Source organism: Biomphalaria glabrata, chromosome 3 (genome assembly GCF_947242115.1).
Source record: "Biomphalaria glabrata chromosome 3, xgBioGlab47.1, whole genome shotgun sequence".
NCBI lineage: Eukaryota > Metazoa > Mollusca > Gastropoda > Planorbidae > Biomphalaria > Biomphalaria glabrata.
The window spans coordinates 4,227,409-4,249,084 of record NC_074713.1 but is presented as its reverse complement, the minus strand read 5'-3'; the positions used below and the strand labels follow the sequence as shown (position 1 = coordinate 4,249,084).

The following is a 21,676-nucleotide window of genomic DNA, read 5'->3' as shown; positions in this document are numbered from 1 at the left end:
AGTCATGACTAAAGATCTAATAAAAATGGATATTCCGAAAAAAAAAAAAAGATTAAAAAAAAATGTTCTGTTTGATTAGTCTTTATCTTGCTGCAGTGTCCAAAGGAAAAGTCTGATTCATCTCTTGAAGCACTTTTTCAATCTCTAGTCATCTGGTTGTTAAACAATTTGTAAACTAATCCATTTGTATTTCCATTTTTGTAAATAGATCTAAAGATGTTAAAGAAAAACACTTTTCAATCAAAGTTTCAACAATATCAAATAATTAAAAAGTCAAATCTTTATCACTGAACTATATCCAATTTTAGTTTTTCTCTTACACTTGCTTGTTATGAATACATGATAGCTTGTCTGTGAGTTTTATCTTAGACTTTTACTCTTGGGAATATTTCTTCAATTCTTATCTTCTAAGGACTTTGAACATTTATAAGCAAGTTAACTATGTATTATACCAGCTTTAAGTCTTGAAAAATAATTTGTATGAATAAAAGCAGCTTTAAGTCTTAAAAAATAATTTGTATGAATAAAAGCAGGTGTTTTTTTGTAGCGCAAAGATATATACTGTTCCTGATACTCAAAATATTACTGATGGAATGGAAATGGCAGTGACCTTAAGAATGTTTATGTTTATTTATACAACAAAATGTCTTGGGTGTACTTTTCAATATTTTTTGTAACATTGCTTCCATATATTAAGAATTTCAGTTCCAGCCAGCTACTGATACACATGATTCTCTTTGGCTAACTTTGTAAACTTGAACCACATTGGAAGATTGGACAAATGATGTTGTTTGTTTGCTTTTGATTTTATCATCTTGTGAAAAAAAAATCCACTCTATGAAATGTAAATAAACTTGGACCAAATACAACACAATTTCTTTTCAACTCTTTAAATACAAACATTGCCTAAATCATTTTTTTAAAAGAGAAATGGCACTGAAAATACTCTTGCCTCTTTGAGTCAGGAAGCAACTTTGAATCATCTCATAAAATGAGATGAATGCCTGGGCATCAGCAATAATCTGAAGGATGTCATCCACATAGCAGTTCTTTCCTTCCATGAAGCTTATGTGCCCAAAGGAATAGGTCAGCAGCATCACAGGTTACCCAGAGTGTAGCATAGTCTGCTTCAAGCTGTCCAAGGTTAATCAGCTCCTGATTTTTCGATAGGGATGACTTCCAAAGCCTTTGTTGTTGCTTTCTTCCATCCTTGCCAGTGCAAGGAACTTGGTCCTTAGGCACCCAAACTGGGGCTATATTTTTGCTTCCCTATTGGCCTTATTAACGATCATTTCCACCTGAGCACCACCTTGAGGCTTAGAAGCACTGCCCAGGTAACCTTACATACTAAGAAAGTCATCCAATAAATTTGAAAGTCTATTAGAAATGAAAAGGTAAAGTGAGAAACATGTAGAAGCTTTGTACTTGGTTGTCACACCAGTCTGGAAGAAACTTTTACAGAATATACCAAGAAAGCTATGAATAAATTAAGACTTACTTCTCAAGTCTTTCTATGTACTCATCAGCTTGCTGATAATTCAAAAGAGGCATGTCTGTCTTACAAAAGGAACAACTAAATATTCCAAAAGCTAGAGCTAGGATAAGATTTTGAAATGATGGATCTCATAAATTATCTTGAGTATAAATCTCATTTATAGGCAAAGCATTATTTCTTCAGTTATCTAAATGTTAACTTAATTGAACAAAAATTGTATACAGCTAGTGACAAAGACAATAACAACTGAAAGGTAAAGTTGATGTTTATTAGAAAAGCTTGTGGACATTGCTATTAACAATGGTTTGTTTCACAGGGGACACAACGCTTAACAGGGGAGGAAACACTGGAAGGAACCACTGCAATCACTGAGAGACCTCATTGTCTTCATTTGGCATTTTAAAAAGTTTGAAACATATATTTAAATATAAATATAGTTATAACGAAACAATATTTTTTGTATGCCATCATGCTTGACAAAAAAAAAAAGAAAATGGTGCTATGACTAAAATGTGGGGGATCTGATTAGGTGCTAGAGCTAGAAACAAATATTAAGATTTCTGTCAACAAAATATTGATATTTCAATACTGGATGTGGTGCAATAATTTAGAAGAGGTAATACATATGCATTAAATTTTTTAAAAAATCTATATATATCAATCCTAAGCAGAGCAATTATTTCAACGATAAAAGTTGCCTTAATAACTGCGGCATCAATTGAACGTGATAAAAGAGGTTACATCTAAAATGACCTCTGGTTCAAGTATTATCTCTGCGTACAATAAGTAAGGGAACATAGAAATTGATGTTCTAGATATTGAGATTTCAAATATTTTGAATACTCTTCCAATGCTTCAAACCAATGCAAGTCATACAATGTAAAATCACAATAGAATTTATACAGTATCAAACTCTTGGATTTTCATATAAAAAAGGTGAGACTTATTATACAACTGCTTTTACTTCAGGAAAATTAATACAATGATATAATTAATAATAATTACAGATTAAATATTTTAATATCATTAAAACTTTTAGGATTTCTTTTCATAAAGAAACATTAAACAAAATACATTAAAAAAAATGTAAATGTTATAGCTTAACAAGTTCTTGGTGAGTGTAGGGATATATCTTAAGTCAAAACAATAACTTCCCAGTGGCCTTTCGCTTAATAGAATGGCGCCAATGAATAATAGTATGCAATGTGCAGGCAAGTTGACAGACTTCTTTGAATCAGTTTATCAGCATTGCACTTCATAAAGGAACATGTAAAATACTAGGATGTAATCTACTAAATCTACTAGCCTTCTAATCCAAGTTTTATTTACATAGAAAAGTAGCTAATCAAAAATACAGCATGCAATAGATCACCTTTCTTGCTTGCTACATAAAATGTAGACAAAGGATATACCAGTACTAGTTTAAAAAAAAAAAAAGACAATTCATATTAACACTATATTTGAATTTCATCAGGTGTATCTGACAATATATGTACACAAACAATTTGGTTATATTTTTTGTTTTTAAATATCAGCAAATAGTTTTCTTCATCACCAGCAAACAAAAACAGGGACAAAAAAAGAGCCAGGATAAATTGTGTAAGGACGATACATTGGCAGAGTGAGGGACAGGATAGCAGGTTCCAGAATGCATCTAAACAATGTCCAACTGGTAAACTCTTTAACATCAATATCCCGAGTAAGATCATCTATTTTCTCCCATGCTGCGAGGGACAGCAGCAGGTCAAAGGATTACTCCTAACTTAAATATGTGAAATAAATCCATAAACATTTGTTCAAAATTGTTTTTTATGTTTTCCAAGAGAGAATTTCACATTTCAAATGTCATTACATTAAGAGGAAACAAAGTTTAAAAAAAATAAAAATTTTAATAACAAGTTATCATCTTGAGTCTTCATCTTCATATTGTTTACGAAAACATTCACCGACAGGGAAGAAATCCCAGCAGCGCTGCTGGTACATTTCATAAACATACGTTTCCTGAGGACAGAAAAGAATTGCTTACTACAATGAACTATTGCACATTAAAAAAAGTTTAGAAAAGAGCTAATAAAAAAAAAATTGTCCCAATCTTCATTTGTAAATAAGAAAAAAAACATTTTACAGACTTACTTGTCCAGTGTACTCTGTATCTGGTTTGTTTATCAGATGCATAATGAAAAACCTAAAGACAATTGAACAAAGAATTAATTCATTCTAATGTATAAGAAATAAATGAAACTACAAGTGATGCAATATATTTGTAAGTGTACTTGGTAAAAAGAATTAAATCAACATTACAAAAAAGCTTTTAGGCAAAGAATATTTTAAGCTCCTATAATTTTCTATCCATAAAAAATATTTTTATTTTCTATAGCTAACAATTTTTTGAAGATATAAAGTTTATTTTTTTTGAGCAAACAAACTTCAATTTTCAGTTCCTCATAACTTTTAAGTGTCAGTGACTAAGAGATTTATATTTACCCCATTAGCTATGGAAAAACATTTTGTATTGTACTATAAAGTATGTCAAAATTTAAAGGATCATAACTATAGTTGGCTTACTCAAAGTCAAGGAAATGTTGGCAAGTATAAAAAAAAAGAGAGATATGATATTTCATGTGAACAAAATTTTATGGATCTAACAAGAACCAAAGAAATGTTGACTACTTACATGTAATTGGCAAAGTTGTGCTCATTCTTCACATGGATTTCAAAGCCGTGAGGAACTTTGTCAAAGTACTCTTTACCAATACCACAGATGAAACATTTGGACTAAAAATATAGGAATGTGAAAATACAGTACAGAGATCATACAATAGTTAGACAATACTACAACAATACAGTCAGTTTATAAGTCAATAAAACAATTTTTAATCAGTATAAATTAAACAACAAAAACTTAACATTCCTGATGAACTAGCAAATAATGTTCAAAATAAACTTTGACTACATGTTATTTACAAAAGTTATTTTAAAAACGTAAGGAGAAGTTTTTAACTCTCTCCGTCAAGATATTCTTTTCCTTTATGACATAACTATGCACAAGCACTTACTACTTACGGTATCTAAATCTTTTAATAGCTACAAGAAAGATCATGTTTAGGAGAAGTGATACACAAAATCTGCCTTCATACCACTACCAGGAGAGAGATCATGTTTAGGAGAAGTGATACACAAAAATCTGCCTTCATACCACTACCAGGAGAGAGATCATGTTTAGGAGAAGTGATACACAAAAATCTGCCTTCATACCACTACCAGGAGAAAGATCATGTTTAGGAGAAGTGATACACAAAAATCTGCCTTCATACCACTACCAGGAGAAAGATCATGTTTAGGAGAAGTGATACACAAAATCTGCCTTCATACCACTACCAGGAGAGAGATCATGTTTAGGAGAAGTGATACACAAAAATCTGCCTTCATACCACTACCAGGAGAAAGATCATGTTTAGGAGAAGTGATACACAAAAATCTGCCTTCATACCACTACCAGGAGAAAGATCATGTTTAGGAGAAGTGATACACAAAATCTGCCTTCATACCACTACCAGGAGAGAGATCATGTTTAGGAGAAGTGATACACAAAAATCTGCCTTCATACTACTACCAGGAGAAAGATCATGTTTAGGAGAAGTGATACACAAAATCTGCCTTCATACCACTACCAGGAGAAAGATCATGTTTAGGAGAAGTGATACACAAAAATCTGCCTTCATACCACTACCAGGAGAAAGATCATGTTTAGGAGAAGTGATACACAAAAAATCTGCCTTCATACCACTACCAGGAGAGAGATCATGTTTCATCTAATTTTCTGGTGGTACTGAATGGACAGCAAAATGAATATTTATATTCTCCTTTAACAATTAATATCATATCCTCATCAGACATGGATATACACTTATCCAGCAGACTATTATTCCTGATTCAATTTAAAATGGGAAACGTGATCGGGAGGCTAAGTACACTTGACTTGGCTTGGCTACCTACTGAGCGCCTAAAGGCAGCACAGAAAACCTTCTCCCAGATACCCCCTCCCCACACTGGTCCACAAATGAGATTGAACCATAGAGCTCTGAGCATGTTATAAGCATGAAAGTAGTGCTATATAAAAGCCATAATAATATGATTACAAAAATAAAAGAAAAATGATTAAGGCTGATTAATTAGTCTAGATTACCTCCATGTCTTCTTTGACTTGTTCTAATTGATCTCTTAGCTCTCCAAAAGCATCAATGATCAGACCTTGTTGTACACAAAGAGAAAACTTTATACATTTCACTGCTTCAATGAACAGTTTAATAGGTGTAGAAATGTTTTTGGAATAATAATGGCAATGTCTTCAACTCCAAAGATTAAGGATGAGTGCAGTGTTTCACATGGCTATGCAAACTCACTTGCGACATGCATATTCTTTAGCGATTTTATTATGAATGCAAAATGATGTGTCATTTCAAATGTTTTTTTTACAAAAACTAAAATTCACTGTGAGAATACTTGACCTCTCAAATGGAAGTCTATACAAATTTTCAGCAAGATTAAATTTGGACAATGTGAAAAACAAACTGTCCCTTTTCATCTAACACTTTACATTTTAATTTTAGCAACACAATAGTTATTTGTTTAAAAGACAAAGCATATGGTAAATATAAAACTAAAACGACTCCTAACTTACCTTGAATAATGGCCAGCAATATAACAATAACAAAGAAGAAAAATGTTATGTCAAATATAATTCTAAAAGCTTCGTTGGCATCTCCATCGGCTGGTTCAATTTCATCACCTGGTGATTAAAGGTGATCAATGCTTAGTGGCAATAGCACAAAACACATTAGGAATAAAAATTAGGAGACAATACACACAGTCCACCGAAATGTAATTTAAGACAGCACCATAAATAACATCTTGTACCTTTCTATTGACATTACAAAACCTTTAGTAAGATCCTTTCAAAACTGCAAAGAATCTACTCATCAAGATGAAAAATATTCAGATCAATTCAATGACTTTTACTTTATAAATTCTCTCTGTTAATTTTGTGTTTGCATTTGAAATGCCTAATTAATTAATTACAATGCTTTCCAATTAAAAAGATGTACTCAATAAAACTAAATTACATTAAAAAAAACAAAACAAGTATTTGAATAAAATAAGCCTAAGGTCTATTGACCTATGCTTTGCTTATGTGAATAAATGACTTGACTTCCACCAAATAACTTACCAATACCACCACCAGCTCTGACACCCATATGAACATGATAGACGAAACACTAGGGAGAGAGAAACAAATAGCACTTGTTCATACATGTTGTATCAAGTGTGTGTAGTGTCTGATAGCTTGAGCTACCATTGAATAAGGAAAGGAAAGTTCTTGAAGTAGACAAACTATTTAAAAAATAAGATCCATTACAAACTCTAAGGTGAATGTATCACATTAACAATATTTTATCAGATTTACTTAAGCACACACATTAACTCAGTAGGACGTTATCATCTTCTTTTTTGAAGTCACGTCTGTATTATATAAGAGAAGATAATAAATTCCCAGATTTTCTAAAGTAGTATATATAATAATATAGTAAGCAATTTTATAACCATTTCCTTATATAACATGTTGTCATCTATTTTGACTTTCATTTTGAGACTGAATAAATGTTCCTTAACTAATATATTATATTAAGTAAAATATAAGATTTTAGAGTAGAGATTTTTTAAGGGCAACAAAGTTGAAATTTAACTCTTTCTCTCCTAATCGACGATGTCATCATTGATTTGACCCCATTAAACTAAATTGATTTTTTCACTTATAAACTTTAATTTGTGTTCTGTAAAAAAGAGCATGCCATTCTCCTATAATTTGATACCAAATATAAACATTTTCTAATAACAAACAAAAAAGTTTTTAAAGTTTAATCAGAACAGGATAGTGAAATACAAATGAGCAAATTGAATATTACTATCGGAATGAGGAAAATAATTACGGAGAGAAAGAGTTAAATTAATATAATTATATTATATTATAACATCTCTATAGCAGGGAAAGTTGTATGTATCCTTACATAAATGACAAACTTTAAAAGTTTTCTAAATTCATTGTAACAGAAAAACTAATTTGTTCTTAAAAAAAAGCTAAATGTTTATTTTCTCCTTCCTTACTGTTGCCATGTCATGACATTTATAGTCCACTGCTCCATCTTCTTCTTTAACATAAAACTTTCTAAAGAAGTTGAAAGCTACCACGGTGTAGATGTACACTACCACACAGGTCAACATGACTGTCAAAACAAGCTGGCAATGGAAGAACATAAACACATTGGTATTCATACATTTTTACTTAAAACCAAGTTTTATCAGCACTGAACAATATATTTATTAAAGGAATAACAAAAAAAAGGACTTATGATCTATTACTAGTGCTGAAATAATAAATAGCCTAAGAAAGAACAACAGTAAAGCTCTTCATAGCTCTGAGACCTAGCTTTGGGGCAGTGTAAGTTTTATCTGTTTCTGTGGTCAAAAGTAAGCAAGGGCTCATGTGTTCAGCACACTGATCTTACTATCTTTACTTTCAACTCAGCTTGGCACACATTACAGCTGAAACTTCATTTAATAATTAAACTCAAGACCTACAGTTAAGAGCCTCAGTAGTTTTACCACAAGGCATTGTATGTTTAGGGTTAAAGACTTCCATGATGTGTATGTATACTTTCAATGTAACTAGACAACACATGAAGCTTAATTTTTAACAACTTTAACAGAAAGCATCAATACTTTATACTTTAAAATTCATACATTATAATCTACAAATAATCAGTTAAACATTAATTATCACTGTTATACACATACCCCCCAGTCACATCTCTCTACTACAGTGGTGCTAGGTCAAAAGTTCCACACGTAGGGGTAACATTTATATGACATATGTAGTGGCAGCATCATGTGCACAATTTTTTATGAGAGAAAATATTAAATATATATGGACAGTCCTGACAAGGGCACAAACCGTGGATCCTCACACTCAACTCTATCTAGCAGCAGCACAGGATCAGGTCGTCTACTTGACCATCCAGATTCTCACTAAAAAAATCTTTTTGATAAATAAAGTTCACAAGTACCGTACCTTAAAACCCAGAGGTCAACAGTCTCACCCCCATCCTGAAATACTCTTTTCACCAACCCACTTAACAGTGTTTCACATTTCTATTATAATGGTAGCATAAACATTTTCAAGGGACATAGAGCAACACTATTAATAATTTACTTGTTTTCCATTGTGTGTGACAGACTGTAAGATGGTTCTCAGAGTCTTGAATCCAATGGCCACATCCAGCAAGTGGGCAGCAAAGAAGAAAAAGTTCAAGTTGCCCAGGATGGAGAAAGAAAAGTACCAAAGGAGATACAGAAATGACTGAAAATAAAAGCAAACAAAAGTAAAAGAGAAGAGATCCAGATAATAGTAGAACAAAACAGTTCTTAGAAACTAAATGGCAACATGGTCAAAGGTGTTCATGATTACTATTTTACAGGGCAGGCCTTACAAATTTAATGGATGCTTCTAATTTGTTTTTTACAATAGCAACTGTTACTATTAATTAGATCATTATACCAACATTTGTTATATCACATGCATAAGAAGCAACTCAAACGCAATAGGCCCTGGGGGTAAAATAAATTTAAGTCCTACATCTATAAAAGCCTATGACAAGAGCCATGAATGATAGTGATATGCTCGATGTAAATTGCAGGGCCGCTGCCAGGCGCAGGGCCTAATAGGAGGAGCAATCAAACAAAACAGCATAAGGCCCTGCTATTTTATTTAAAATGATGATTATTTGTGTGCATGAGAACATCAGATTGTACTTACATTATCAGTGATAATAACTCCCCATTTCCAAATCTGATACTGAAGGTCAACATTGGATAAGCTGTAACAATGAAGAAAAAAAAAACAATTAGATTGAGATTCAGTCTAAACATTTAACATTAAAACTATAAATCTCAGTTTGTGAACATTTTTAAACTGTTTCTTCCAGCTAGACTTCATCTTTGATATGAACAGATTAAAAGAAAATATAACAAATTAAAAAGAAATGAACAAAAGAAAAGAAAATACTTTTGTTCTTACAAAGCTGGTAAAAATCTGGACTTCTCTGTGCTGGTTGTTACAGTATCTGCCTGATCCATGCCAAGTAATGTACTGATTGCATCATAGTCATACTGTTCTGAATAACGAGCTCGGACCTAATAATAATGAATGATAAATAAGAGTCAGAGTTCAAACAAGTGGAGCTAAAAACATATAGAGTTTCATTTATGCTCTAAGGTTCAGACATAAATAGAAATAAAAAACAATAACAAAGAATGAGGCATGTCTTCTGCTTAACTATTCAATAAAAATGTTGATAATGCTCAATATATTTCTTTGCATTAGTACTTATATACTTAATATCAATTAAAATATTGTTTTAAATTGTCTACTCAAGGAAAAAGAAGTATATGATCTGATACTAGAACATGATTGTATAATTTTATTTTAGACCATTTATCAACGACATTCAGTCACTATAAAAATTTAAAAAAACACTCAACATTATTTATGAATCATATTAAAGAAACTTAAATGAACTCATCGCTGACAGCGGCTTAGTCTACATCAGATGTGGCAAAATATGCAGGTAGCAATTGTTTTATGCAAAATCACATGAAAAACTGAATTCATTCTTAATCTTCACAATTTAAGACAATGCCTTATTGTGAAGCATGTATATTGTAAACATAAACTGAAAGATAGAACCAAATTAGCATAAAGAATGTAAAAAATAACACTAACCAAATTTACGAACAATGTCAAGTTATAATCAAGTAAGACAGGTTTGTGAAAATGAAACTGACCTTCTTTTTAACAAATTTATCCCAATAGCTCTCTGGGAAGGACTGTGTACTTAGCACCAGTTTATCCCAATGAGCCTTGATGTCGTCATCCCCAGGCTGTTCTACAATGTACAGACCTTCAAACTCAAGCTTTCTGGCTATTTCTTTTTCTCTTTTGAAAATAACTAGTGGCACCTAATGAAGGAGAAGTTAAAATGTAAACTATGCTTAAATGAAGTGATACATTTCTTGTTTAAAAAAAAAAAAATGGACTTTTATTTTAATGAAATATTGATATGTGTAAATTTTTAATGAAACTTAAGACAGTTGAAGACTACAAATAGAGAGCAAGCTTGTTAATTTTTACATGTTTCAGATGTTCCTTCAGAGTTGAAGTCCAAACCTCTCCCAGGACATGGGAGATGGCTCTTATCTTATCTTATATAATACAGACGTTACTTCAAAAAAGAAGATGATTACGTCCTACGCGTCATGCATTTAGTCATGCATATTAACCAATGGCTTAAATTCTGCCAAGTCACTGGTTTTCCTGGCAAGCTCAGGCAACCCATTCCATGCTCTAATAGCACTAGGGAAGAAGGAGTATTTGTACAAATTTGTCCTAGCATATGGGACAAGGAATGTGCCTTTATCTTTGTGTCTTTCAGAGTATTTTATTAAATTTTGTTTTTGTGTTTGAAGATTATGGTTCAGTGTTTTATGCTCAGGCAGGGTATGAACCCAAGACCATTGAGGAGTCCAAATAACAGTCCAGCATGCATACTACAGGACAAGGCAGCCAAGTAACCAAGATGACTGCCTGGTCATGTGGTATGCCATCTTGATTTCCACTTCAATAGTCTTGGGTTTGAACCCTACCCATTGCCATTTTGGGCTAGGATGTAATAATCGTCAATTAGAAGAAACATCCAAAACATGTCAAACAAACAAAACAAGTGAATGGATGAGTGTTAATGGATGCATGACTGGGTTCAGGAAATGAAACTAGCGTAAAGTCCAACCTTGAGACAGTAGTAGGCTACAAGCATTGAGAAAGCCACCAATGAATGAAGCAGTGCCAATGTACGTATGACTGGGTTCAAGTAATAGAACTCTTCTTCAATGATCACAAGTTCATTCAGGCTGTCATCTTCATCCTCTTCTGGGACAAGTGAGCTTGTCAGGTTGCCAAGGAGACCATCATCATCACCCCCAGCAGCATCTTCATGGAGCTTGGTCACCTGGACAAAAAGGGACAAGAATCAAACACAATTTAATGGTCATTTCAATTGTTGTGTAAAAAAAATAGTATACTGTTTAATGATTGATGGTAAATTTTTGTTAAGGCTTGTACTAAGACTGCTTTATTGATCCTAATGTAAATTTTCTCATATAAAGACAACACAACAGAAACATACACATAAATAGAACAGACACAACATAAAGAGTTCATTGAGTGACTATTCATTGAGTAACTACACTTAGATGACTTGATCCTTTTCACTTTACCTAGTCAATGAGTAGTGCTGCAGTGCTGATACAGTCTGACCAAGTAAGGAACTAACAAGTTTTTGTACTGTTCAGTTCTAGTCTTGATGGACAGAAGTTGCCAACTTTGCTTTTTTAGTAATGTATGTTTTATTTGTTTTTTTTTAACCCAGTGCAGGAAGCATATACATTGATTGACAAAGCAGAAATTTAAATAAGTCACCAAAGCAAAGTATATTTCAAGCAGGTTAAACAGAGTATCTTTTAATCCAATATTTACCTTGAAGAACAGCAGTACCACATTGATGAAAAATGCCAGCAGTAGAGCCAGGTATTTAAAGTTGTAGAAATTACGAGCAAACAAGCTCTGAAATCAAATAAAATATCTATTGATATTAGATCTAATAAGTGAGGTTGTCTTAATTTCTTTTCAAATAGCATTCTTCAATCTTATGTATACTAAATTAACTGATATAATAATAATTGTAATATCTTTAGTGTCATAAAGGAAATTATGTTTACAAATGTGCAATAACAAAAATTTTTTTTCATGTTATGCAGCATGGTCTACATTACCAGAGAGAAAAAAAAGTCATTTAACTTCAGTTTAATATTCTTATTAATGTTCAAATTAATATTAAAAACTTAGTTGAACCAGCTGCTAATTCAAACCTAATTCTCCAGAACTGAACTGAAGACTAATACATAAGCCTATTATTATTTATTGTTTTATGTAGATTCCTTCTGACAGAACTCTATTGAACATAAAAGTAAATGAACAAGAAGTCACATGTCTATTTCTTGTAGATAAAATGCATTGACCACAGGTTGTTGTTTATTTTGCTATGAACAACATAAAAACACTTCAATATGCATTACATTGACAACAAACAGCATTAGAAGCCCAGACAAGGGATGCTGCTGTTGCTGAGCTGCCACAATGAACAACAAAGAATTTCAGGAAATGCTTTCAAATAATGCACAGCTGTTTATAGGAAAACGAAGGCAGTCCCATTACATGTTTGTGCTTAATGTTCTAAATACGTGAAAGATCTCATTGATACACTGTAAGTTACTGATAGCCATTCGTAACACAGAGCAAGTCTGTGTAGCCAAATTAGGAAGAAAGGATGTAATCCTGTTGAAGTTGATTAACCAAAAAAAACAACTGAATCTAGGTTTGAGTATCACTAAAACAAATAATCAAAACATTAATTGCTTACAAGAATATATTTTCCATATTCAAATTCAGTTGTTTCAACAGCTGGTTCCTCTTCAGATTTGGTTGATTCTTTTGTGACAGTTTCACTTAACCTTCTGAAAAAATATTTAAAAAATGTTATCTGAAGTAATGGCCAATTGTTTGATTAAATATTAATGCCCTTTTGAACACAAATTAATATTGTGTTTGCTATACATATACCAATGATAAAATAATAAAAACAATAAAAAAATAATTTAATAGGAATGTCATTGAATTTAATAATAATAATAATTTTATTTATAAAGTGCTGTTAACAAACAAAATGTAGGCTCAAGGCGGTGTGACAACATTACAAACCCAAACACAAGAGCTAAAATGACAAACTAATCTAAAAATGTTTTAAACAGGTAGGTCTTAATGTTCTTCTTGAAAGTGGTGTAGCATGTTGTCTGTCTGAGATCAATGGGGAGTGAGTTCCAAACCATTGGTCCATGCACTGAAAAAGCCCGCAGACTGTAGCTTTTGAGGGAGAAACGTGGCACGACTAGAAGCAATGAGTCCATTGAGCACAGGACTCTCTGCAGTGATCAGTTCTCTAAGGTAAAAGGGCATTTCCTTGTTGTAGATACACTGATGACAAAGTGTGGCCACCTTGTAGTCCGTTCTTTCGCTTTCTATGTCAATAAGTTCAAGTACAAAGTGTGTCTATATTTTGTACTATTAAATCTCACCTTCCATCAGGTATAGAGATCTGTGGTAGAGAGAGAGTCGAGTGAGCTCTGGACTGCATACTGGCAGTAGTAGCCATCATAGGAGGTTCAATAAACTGTACAAGAGATAGAATTCCACTTTTCACACATGTATAAGCCAATTCAATTACTTTTGTCTACTTTGACAACTTTAGTTACCTCACTAGAATGCTCAACATCAAAATTTTTATGCTACTTAACACTTGGTCAATAGTATCAGAGATGAATACTTAGCCAAATATCTAGTATTTAGTAAGTAAATGTAACAAGAAAAATGAATTGAGAAAACATTCGAAACATACATCAATATCTTCCAAGTTAGAGCCACCTTCATGGAGGATGTTACCACCAACACCATTGGACAAGATTTCTTTTGACTTGGATCTACAGAAACAAGTATTTGCTTTTAAAGTGATGACATTAAATTAAGAAGACATTCTAGAAAATCAAAGAAAAGAATAAACAAATAATATATAACATTTTTAAAATAAAATGTTTACAGCAACTAAATGCCACAATTAATTAAGGCTTGTGGTAATGTAAAACTAGATGATAAGCAAGTTCTACAAACCATAACATCAAGTCATCTACTTCTCAAACGGACCATTTTTTGGGGGTCAACAATATAGAGAGGAGATTTATTCTTTAGATTATACGGTGATTTTTCTTCTGCCCAATATTTCCAGTGGTAGACAGAGACAAACACTTACATGTTTCTATCCAGTCCATTCAGTTGAAGTTGTGATTCAGACAGAGATTTATCAGGTAGAGGTCCAACGGCTCCATTCAGTGTTGTCTGTGCTGTAGGCATGACCAAGACAGGTCCCATCTGTAATGCCATGGGAAGAGGAGCAACCAGTTTCTCTACAGGCTGTTTGACTTCTACCTCCTTCTCTCCTCTCATCATGTTAAAGACAAACTTCACCATAGTCCTGTACAAGCAAAGTAGTAGCAGTTTATAATAGTTGAGTATACAGAGAGTATAGACAAACTTCACCATAGTCCTGTACAGGCAAAGTAGTAGCAGTTTATAATAGTGGAGTATACAGAGAGTATAGACAAACTTCACCATAGTCCTGTACAGGCAAAGTAGTAGCAGTTTATAATAGTTGAGTTTACGGAGAGTATAGACAAACTTCACCATAGTCCTGTACAGGCAAAGTAGTAGCAGTTTATAATAGTTGAGTATACAGAGAGTCTAGATAAATTTCACCATAGTACAGCAAAGCCGTAGCAGCGAGAAGACTTAGTGATGGAATAAATTACAGCCTTAAAGAAGAGGATACCATTGACATACGCAGATCAACAGTCAGAGATAACTTAACTATTAGAGGAATTTAAAGGCAGTTTCAGAAAATGTAAAGCACATTGTTCCTAATCAAGAAGTGGAAATGAATAATTTGTACAAATGTTCCTTCTTCCCTAGTGCTATTAGAACATGGAATGGGTTGCCTGAGCTAGCCAGGAAAACCAGTGACTTGGCAGAATTTAAGTCAATGGTTAATATGCATGACTAAATGCATGACGCGTAGGACGTAATCATCTTCTTTTTTGAGGTAACGTCTGTATTATATAAGAAGATAAGAGAAGGTTTAGGGTTTACTTTTAAAACAATATAAAAGAATAAGGGGAGCAGTGGAAAGGGTTAGTATCTTGGATGGTCTGGCAAGCTGCACCTTTTGGTGGACAGTGGTCTCCTTCTTACCCTCAATCATGTGGCTCATGAGTGCCATACCACTGCTTCAGCTGGCAGACTAAACTATGCTAGGGGATGGTGATAGCAAGACACCACTGGGCAAAAGGGTTTCTTGACTAAGGTCACTGGACAGGTTGGAAGAGTCCCAAGATAGACTGCAATGGCCACATGTTCAGGACCAAGGCAAACCACCAAATTAGAGGTGGTCAGGCTTGGAGAGGGGTGGGTGTTACAATGCAAATATCTAGCCCTTGTTACATCACATGATATTATAACCTTCCTTCAGGGAAAAGTAACAGGAAAAAAGAAGAAGAGGCAGACAGAACATAAAAGAACGAACAGGCCTGTCAGTGAAAAAGATTCTATCCAAGGTAAAAGAATGGAGAAAGATGGCTAACAAATCTTGTGTGGTGCCCAAACAGTCTAACAGACTAGGTGATGGGTGAATATGTGAAAAGAGTAAAAGATATCTAAAAATTATCGTTCTTGGAAATGATTCCAATCAGTCCTAAGAACAAGTACGTCACACACACATTCTTCATTAGTCCACATAAAATTAAACATTACAAATTTTTTCAATGTCTATTTAGTTGTTATTTGGCAATCACTTTGGTTCAAACACTTTTGCATTTTAATGGTGTCTCTCATTAAGCCATTAAAAAACGGACAATTTGAACTTGAAAATGATTGAATACCTACCAAGAGATGTGGAAGACTAAAGTGATCATGAACCAGGCAAGTTTAAAGTTCAGCTTGAAGAACGCTACAAATAACTGCCAGTATGTCATGGACTTGTAGGTGTGATATGAATGTTTCAAGTTGGACCAGGTCAAGCAAGACAAGACAGCCATCAGCATATCTTTAAAGAATCTGAAGGTCAAGACAATAGGTTCCAGAACCCTGAAAAAGAAAATTACAATCATTAAAGTCCATGTTTAAGAAACATCCTTTCAATACTTTTTAAAAGCTAAAACCTTCTATAATAAACATTTTTTAAATGAAGTTAAAACCCTTGATTATTTTCTCAGGCGTGATTGATTTTTAAAAGCATTTTTGAAATTTCGATTAAAACAAGAAGGACAAAGGCAAAACAATAGATGTAGTCAACAGTTTTTGACGCAAGTAAATGTTGTGGAGATAAAGACTTTAATCTATGACCAACAAGTCTTCAACAAAATCATTTTTAACATTATCATTGAAACATATTTTTTTTTACATAAAAGGTTTTCATTTTTAACAAATGTAATCAAGGTAGTATCAGAGATGCTGGGAAAAAGAAGACCTCAGCATTCAAGAGGCTCAGAATATTGTGATTACCAAAGCTCCAATATGGCCATCTTCAAGGATTGAGAAGGGTTGTATCAAAAACTCCACAATGTCATACCCTAATATATTGCCTACATTACAATATGGGGTTTTTCAGGGGATGGGGACATTGTAACACAATATTTGGGACCTCTTTAATATATGAAATCATTCTAGAATCAGCAAAGCGTAGAAAAGAATAGAAACAGTGTACAAAAAATATGTTAAAACATTATTCAACATGCTGAGAGAAACAGACAATGTAACACAGGCATACATTAAGGTCAGAGCTCAAAAGGGCAAAATATCATATTTAATAGGGAATAAATCTTTTATTTCAATGTATTTTTTTCAAGGAAGAAACACAATGGGAGAAATGAAATAAATTCTTTTTTGTATTACTTGACAAAAAAATTAAATTCAAGTTATGGCAAAATCACTCTCTCTATTTGGATTCCATTATGTCACACTATTAGGAGGGGCAAATATGGAGTTAAGTCTCAGAGTACAGAAAAATTAGTGTATGCCTATTTATTGTTTCTAATGATACAAGTTCTACTTGTACATATCACTAACTAAATTATTTGCCATGTTTTCAAATTGTAATTTTTATTAATGAAGTGTAGCTCCTCTAGATTACAATTGCTACAAATGAGTCTCATATGTAATCATAATAAAAGGAAATCTGACATTCCAAGCCTGACAACAAAAGAAATGATGTCAATTGATACAATATTTCACTGCCAAAAAAAATTGTAAATGACTGTTTTAGTCAAGATAAGAAATGCTGTACGTGACAAAGAGGCAAGCACAACACTGAAATACACTATAAAATACATGTGTACATACACAAAATAAAGATGAGGAATGCCTGATGTACTCTATAATTGAATAAAAAGAGCTTAGCAGGCTGTACAATTTACAAAAATAATGAACATTTTGTTGTACAAAACACCATTGTGTTGAGTTACCTAAATACAAATTCTCTAATATATATACTTTATGCTAAACCTATACCCAATATTTATTCTTTATGAATATACAAATAAGATCTCACTAATATTTATACTTTATGAACATTCAAAACATAACTAGTTTCTAGAAATAAAAAAAAAGAATACCCAATTAAAAATTTATGAGCAACCAAAACAAAACTAGACCTAGATTTAATGGAATTATAAATGGTCTACCATGTTGCCAAAATGATACATCCCAGCTCACAAGATAAAAACTCACTAGTTAAAAAAAAAATAAGTTAGGCATCAGTTTTCTCCTGGCTCAAAAAGCAAAGAAACAAAAATCTTCATTGATGGCTAAAATTTAGAGAAAAAATTAAATTGTGTCCTTCATGGAAACATTGTCTTAGCAAACTCTGTGAGAACAAGTCTAGTCAAGGAGAGGCAAATGCATTCAACAATGCTGAAGCCAATAGTGTACTGGTTCCACCCTCACTTTTATACAACTTATAATCTTGCCTTACTGTATAGATGAACTTTCTTCATCAATGCTCAGAAACTAGTTATCTGGGAATTCTGCTAAGTCACTGGTTTTCCTGGGTTGCCTGAACTAAATGCATGACGTGTAGGACATAATCATCTTATTTTTTGAAATAACATCTGTATTATATAAGATAAGATCTTAACAGATTACAAAATTGTCAATGTTGCAAAAGGATTCATTAACTGTCCTAAATAAAATAGACTAAGCACATGGCTAATTATCAACTTCCCAAAGAAGAAGATCCCAGGTTCAAACCCTTCCAGCTTCTATCCCCAGTCATCCTGCAGTAGGTTTGGGCAAGGATGTAATTACTCTGAAGGTACCTCTTAAACATGTTAAAAAAGCAAAAAAAAAAAAATCAGAATTTCATTCTATTTTCCAGGTTTCAAAAGCTATACCTGCTTCAAAAATTATTTTCCTTTTTTTAGAATTAGAATTTGTTCTTATCTAAAATTGATCTTAAAATGAAACAATTTTTTGTTTGCTGTTTCTGTGGATGTCTCAAACAAGAAGTAATCCCTTTCTCCAGTTTTTCCATCTACCCATTTTACATCGAGGCTACATTACATTTTTTTTTTGTTTTTCCTGCAGACTTTGTAACCTACAAAATAGCCTGTTCAAATTAGTCATCATGAATGAAGTAAAAAAAACTATTTGAAACATTTTCTGTAGTATTAGTTGTCAGTATAACCAACTTTGCCCATTTGTACACTACCTTCATTTTTGTGTGCAAATGACAATTTATCCGTGCACACAGCCCCTGCCATAACAACACAATGACTCAACAAGACAAAGAGTAGGATATAAATGTAATGCAGATAAAAATGTGATGACATATCAAATGTTGTAACCATTCCGTTATTGCAAATTTCTTTTAGTAAGTTTTACATATAGAAGAGAATCAAAACAGCTTTACTTTAAAAATATTGGCAAGGGATAAACATGTCTCTTTTTTATTTAGTACTAAACAATATCTAAAAATTGAACAGTTAAATTATGTTTTAAAGTTTTCTAGCATATAAAGAAAAATGTCAGCTATCAAAAGAAACAGTCTTAGAGCAAGTACTATTTCAAATAATTTAGTCAATTGTAAAAAAAATGGTTTCATAAATTATTTTTTCAAAAGTAAATTTCTTTACAATCTTTATTGGAGAGCTGTGCTCACTACATTCATTCACAGATGTGACAATAGTTTTTTAGTCATGCAACCTTATCAATGACTTATATATTTTGTCAAGTCATTTGCATGGAAAAGAGATGTAGAGTAGGAAATAACTGTTAAAATGGTAAATGCATTAATAGTATAAAAAAGTCAGTGAAAGAGATTTATACCCTGTAGAGTTTGGTTGGGCTCTTCTTCTGAAAACAAAAGATCATTCAAGAAAGATAATTTCTATTAAAAAAAAAACAAGATAATATCCATAAGAGAGACTCATTTTTTGTCTGAAACAAAAACGTATTAATTAACCAAGGCTATTTTGAAAAAGATATGTTTGAAAAAAATTATTTGTTTATACCATTAAAACTTTTTAAAAAATTGGGACTAAAGTTAGAAAAAGAATAAAAAATGTGAGCATTATGATAGATTTGCATTGCAAACAAGTAAAACTGGAGTTTATAAAAGTACTTATCATTACTTTTAATACAAAAATATGACTATAAAACTGATTCAAAGTGGCTACTGACCCTCCATCCATGTTTCCAGCACCACTTCTCATGGCAGCAATTCTCTGCTCCTCAGCACTGATACTTGTGGCATGCTGCATCTGAGGAACACAATGCAAGTTTTATAGTGATTGAAACCATTCCTTTTCCTATTCTCTTAGTTTAGAGTTGGCAAGACATGATGACCAACCTTACCTCAAAGATTGTGTCTTCACAGAAGTTGACAAAACTTTCTAACTTCTCCTTGTCACCACCCTCATTCACAACACTGTGTAAAAATGATCTCTTGGATTCCTAGAAAGATACAAACAAATGTTTAACTTTGGTATCATTTGAAAACCCATGACTTCCAGGATTTTACCTCAGAAAGGAACCTCCTATGAGCATACGACTGCTGAGACATTTTGTAAGTAGGTTGGAAAAGACAAACTTTCGTTCTGACCAAAAAAAGGTTACTAGTGAAAGCTCATGTTTATCACCACAAATAAGATTTTGGGAAATAATTGAAGTTAGTTTTGAGCTTTTAAATATGTGAAAAACTTTTGTTTATTTACAGTTCTTGCAGAATTTATCTAAAAAAAATATAAATTAGAAATTGTATTTCCATTCAATGGCTAAATGTCAGCACTGACCTTGATTTGTGGTTTCTCCCACTGATCTATATGAGATTGTTTGATTTCAAAGTAGACTCTTTCAATACGGTTGGCGCTGCCTTGTATTTCTATACGACCCAGGTAAGGCTCAAAGTAGTCTAAAACACTTTTAGCTTTGCTGAGCAGTCTTTCAAGCCTAAATCGAAAGTCAGCAGTAATCAAGATTTCATTCACTTGGCACACACAAAAAAAAATTGCTTTAAACAATTTCAAATGGCCAAAAACAAAAATCCAACATCTATTTATTAAACAAATACATGCACTCATGAAATAGAGCACTTCAATAATACTAATGGGTTCAATTGTGGTCCTCACTTTGGTTCATTTGGCATGTGTTCTGATAAATTAGTTAGCAGAACAGCCATAGTGAAGCCAATGTCTTTAGCCGGATTGTGGAAGCGATCAGTAAATTCTGTGAAATCCACTTTTCCGTCATGATTGGCATCGACACACATCATTATGTACTCGATCTCTTCCCTGGCAATGTTAAGAAAAATAATTAAAATATTTCTTGAAACTAATTTTCAGTGAATAAATTATAATTTTACTTAAATTTAGCATACATTTATTAGAATTTTAATATATAATACTTCAATCTTCTACTAATGTACTTAATATTTCAATAGAAACTATTGTTAGGTTAATAATAGCAAACCCTTTATATATAAATGACTCACTCTTGTATGCATTGTATGAAATTTGAATTTTTTTTTTACACCATGGGAGTCTAACACAATATCTAAATATGCTTTGATAAATCTTCAAACAACAACACACAATCTAAATCATTATGTATTTATTGTTATTTTATGAGCAAGCACTTCAAATTAACAAATGCAAATTAGTAAATACTATTGAATCAGTAAGGAAGAAAACTAAAAAGTTGTATATAAAAATATTTTGTAAAACATATTTACTAACTATATAGAGATAAAACCAGTGAATACAACAAACATTAATAGTAGCATTATAAAATAATGCTGATGTAATAGATGCTTAAATTTAAAAAAAAACAACATAAATAAAGCTCAAATTCGTGTATGC

General features: G+C 32.4%; 1 protein-coding gene across 17 annotated transcripts in view; it reads right to left on the bottom strand.

Annotated features, from left to right (window-relative positions):
* Positions 1-1,749: 1,749 nt before the first annotated feature.
* Positions 1,750-21,676, bottom strand: part of LOC106054240 (ryanodine receptor 2-like) — a 112,425-nt gene continuing 92,498 nt past the window's right edge. For 15 of the 17 annotated variants that reach the window (XM_056022955.1, XM_056022954.1, XM_056022958.1 and 12 more), the window contains 23 exons: positions 20,948-21,109; positions 20,612-20,768; positions 20,175-20,273; positions 20,001-20,080; positions 19,647-19,673; positions 16,209-16,409; positions 14,524-14,745; positions 14,116-14,197; positions 13,796-13,890; positions 13,084-13,177; positions 12,141-12,227; positions 11,395-11,613; positions 10,394-10,567; positions 9,627-9,742; positions 9,366-9,426; positions 8,763-8,909; positions 7,658-7,789; positions 6,723-6,771; positions 6,177-6,284; positions 5,682-5,746; positions 4,170-4,270; positions 3,629-3,680; positions 1,750-3,496 (listed from right to left, as the gene is read on the bottom strand). In XM_056022955.1, coding sequence (XP_055878930.1) covers positions 3,398-3,496; positions 3,629-3,680; positions 4,170-4,270; positions 5,682-5,746; positions 6,177-6,284; positions 6,723-6,771; positions 7,658-7,789; positions 8,763-8,909; positions 9,366-9,426; positions 9,627-9,742; positions 10,394-10,567; positions 11,395-11,613; positions 12,141-12,227; positions 13,084-13,177; positions 13,796-13,890; positions 14,116-14,197; positions 14,524-14,745; positions 16,209-16,409; positions 19,647-19,673; positions 20,001-20,080; positions 20,175-20,273; positions 20,612-20,768; positions 20,948-21,109 — 2,629 coding nt within the window. In that variant the 3' untranslated portion in view covers positions 1,750-3,397. Of the gene's footprint in view, positions 3,497-3,628; positions 3,681-4,169; positions 4,271-5,681; positions 5,747-6,176; positions 6,285-6,722; positions 6,772-7,657; positions 7,790-8,762; positions 8,910-9,365; positions 9,427-9,626; positions 9,743-10,393; positions 10,568-11,394; positions 11,614-12,140; positions 12,228-13,083; positions 13,178-13,795; positions 13,891-14,115; positions 14,198-14,523; positions 14,746-16,208; positions 16,410-19,646; positions 19,674-20,000; positions 20,081-20,174; positions 20,274-20,611; positions 20,769-20,947; positions 21,110-21,676 lie in introns of those variants that run through there. The other 2 variants (XM_056022960.1, XR_008776880.1) reach the window with 2 other exon arrangements.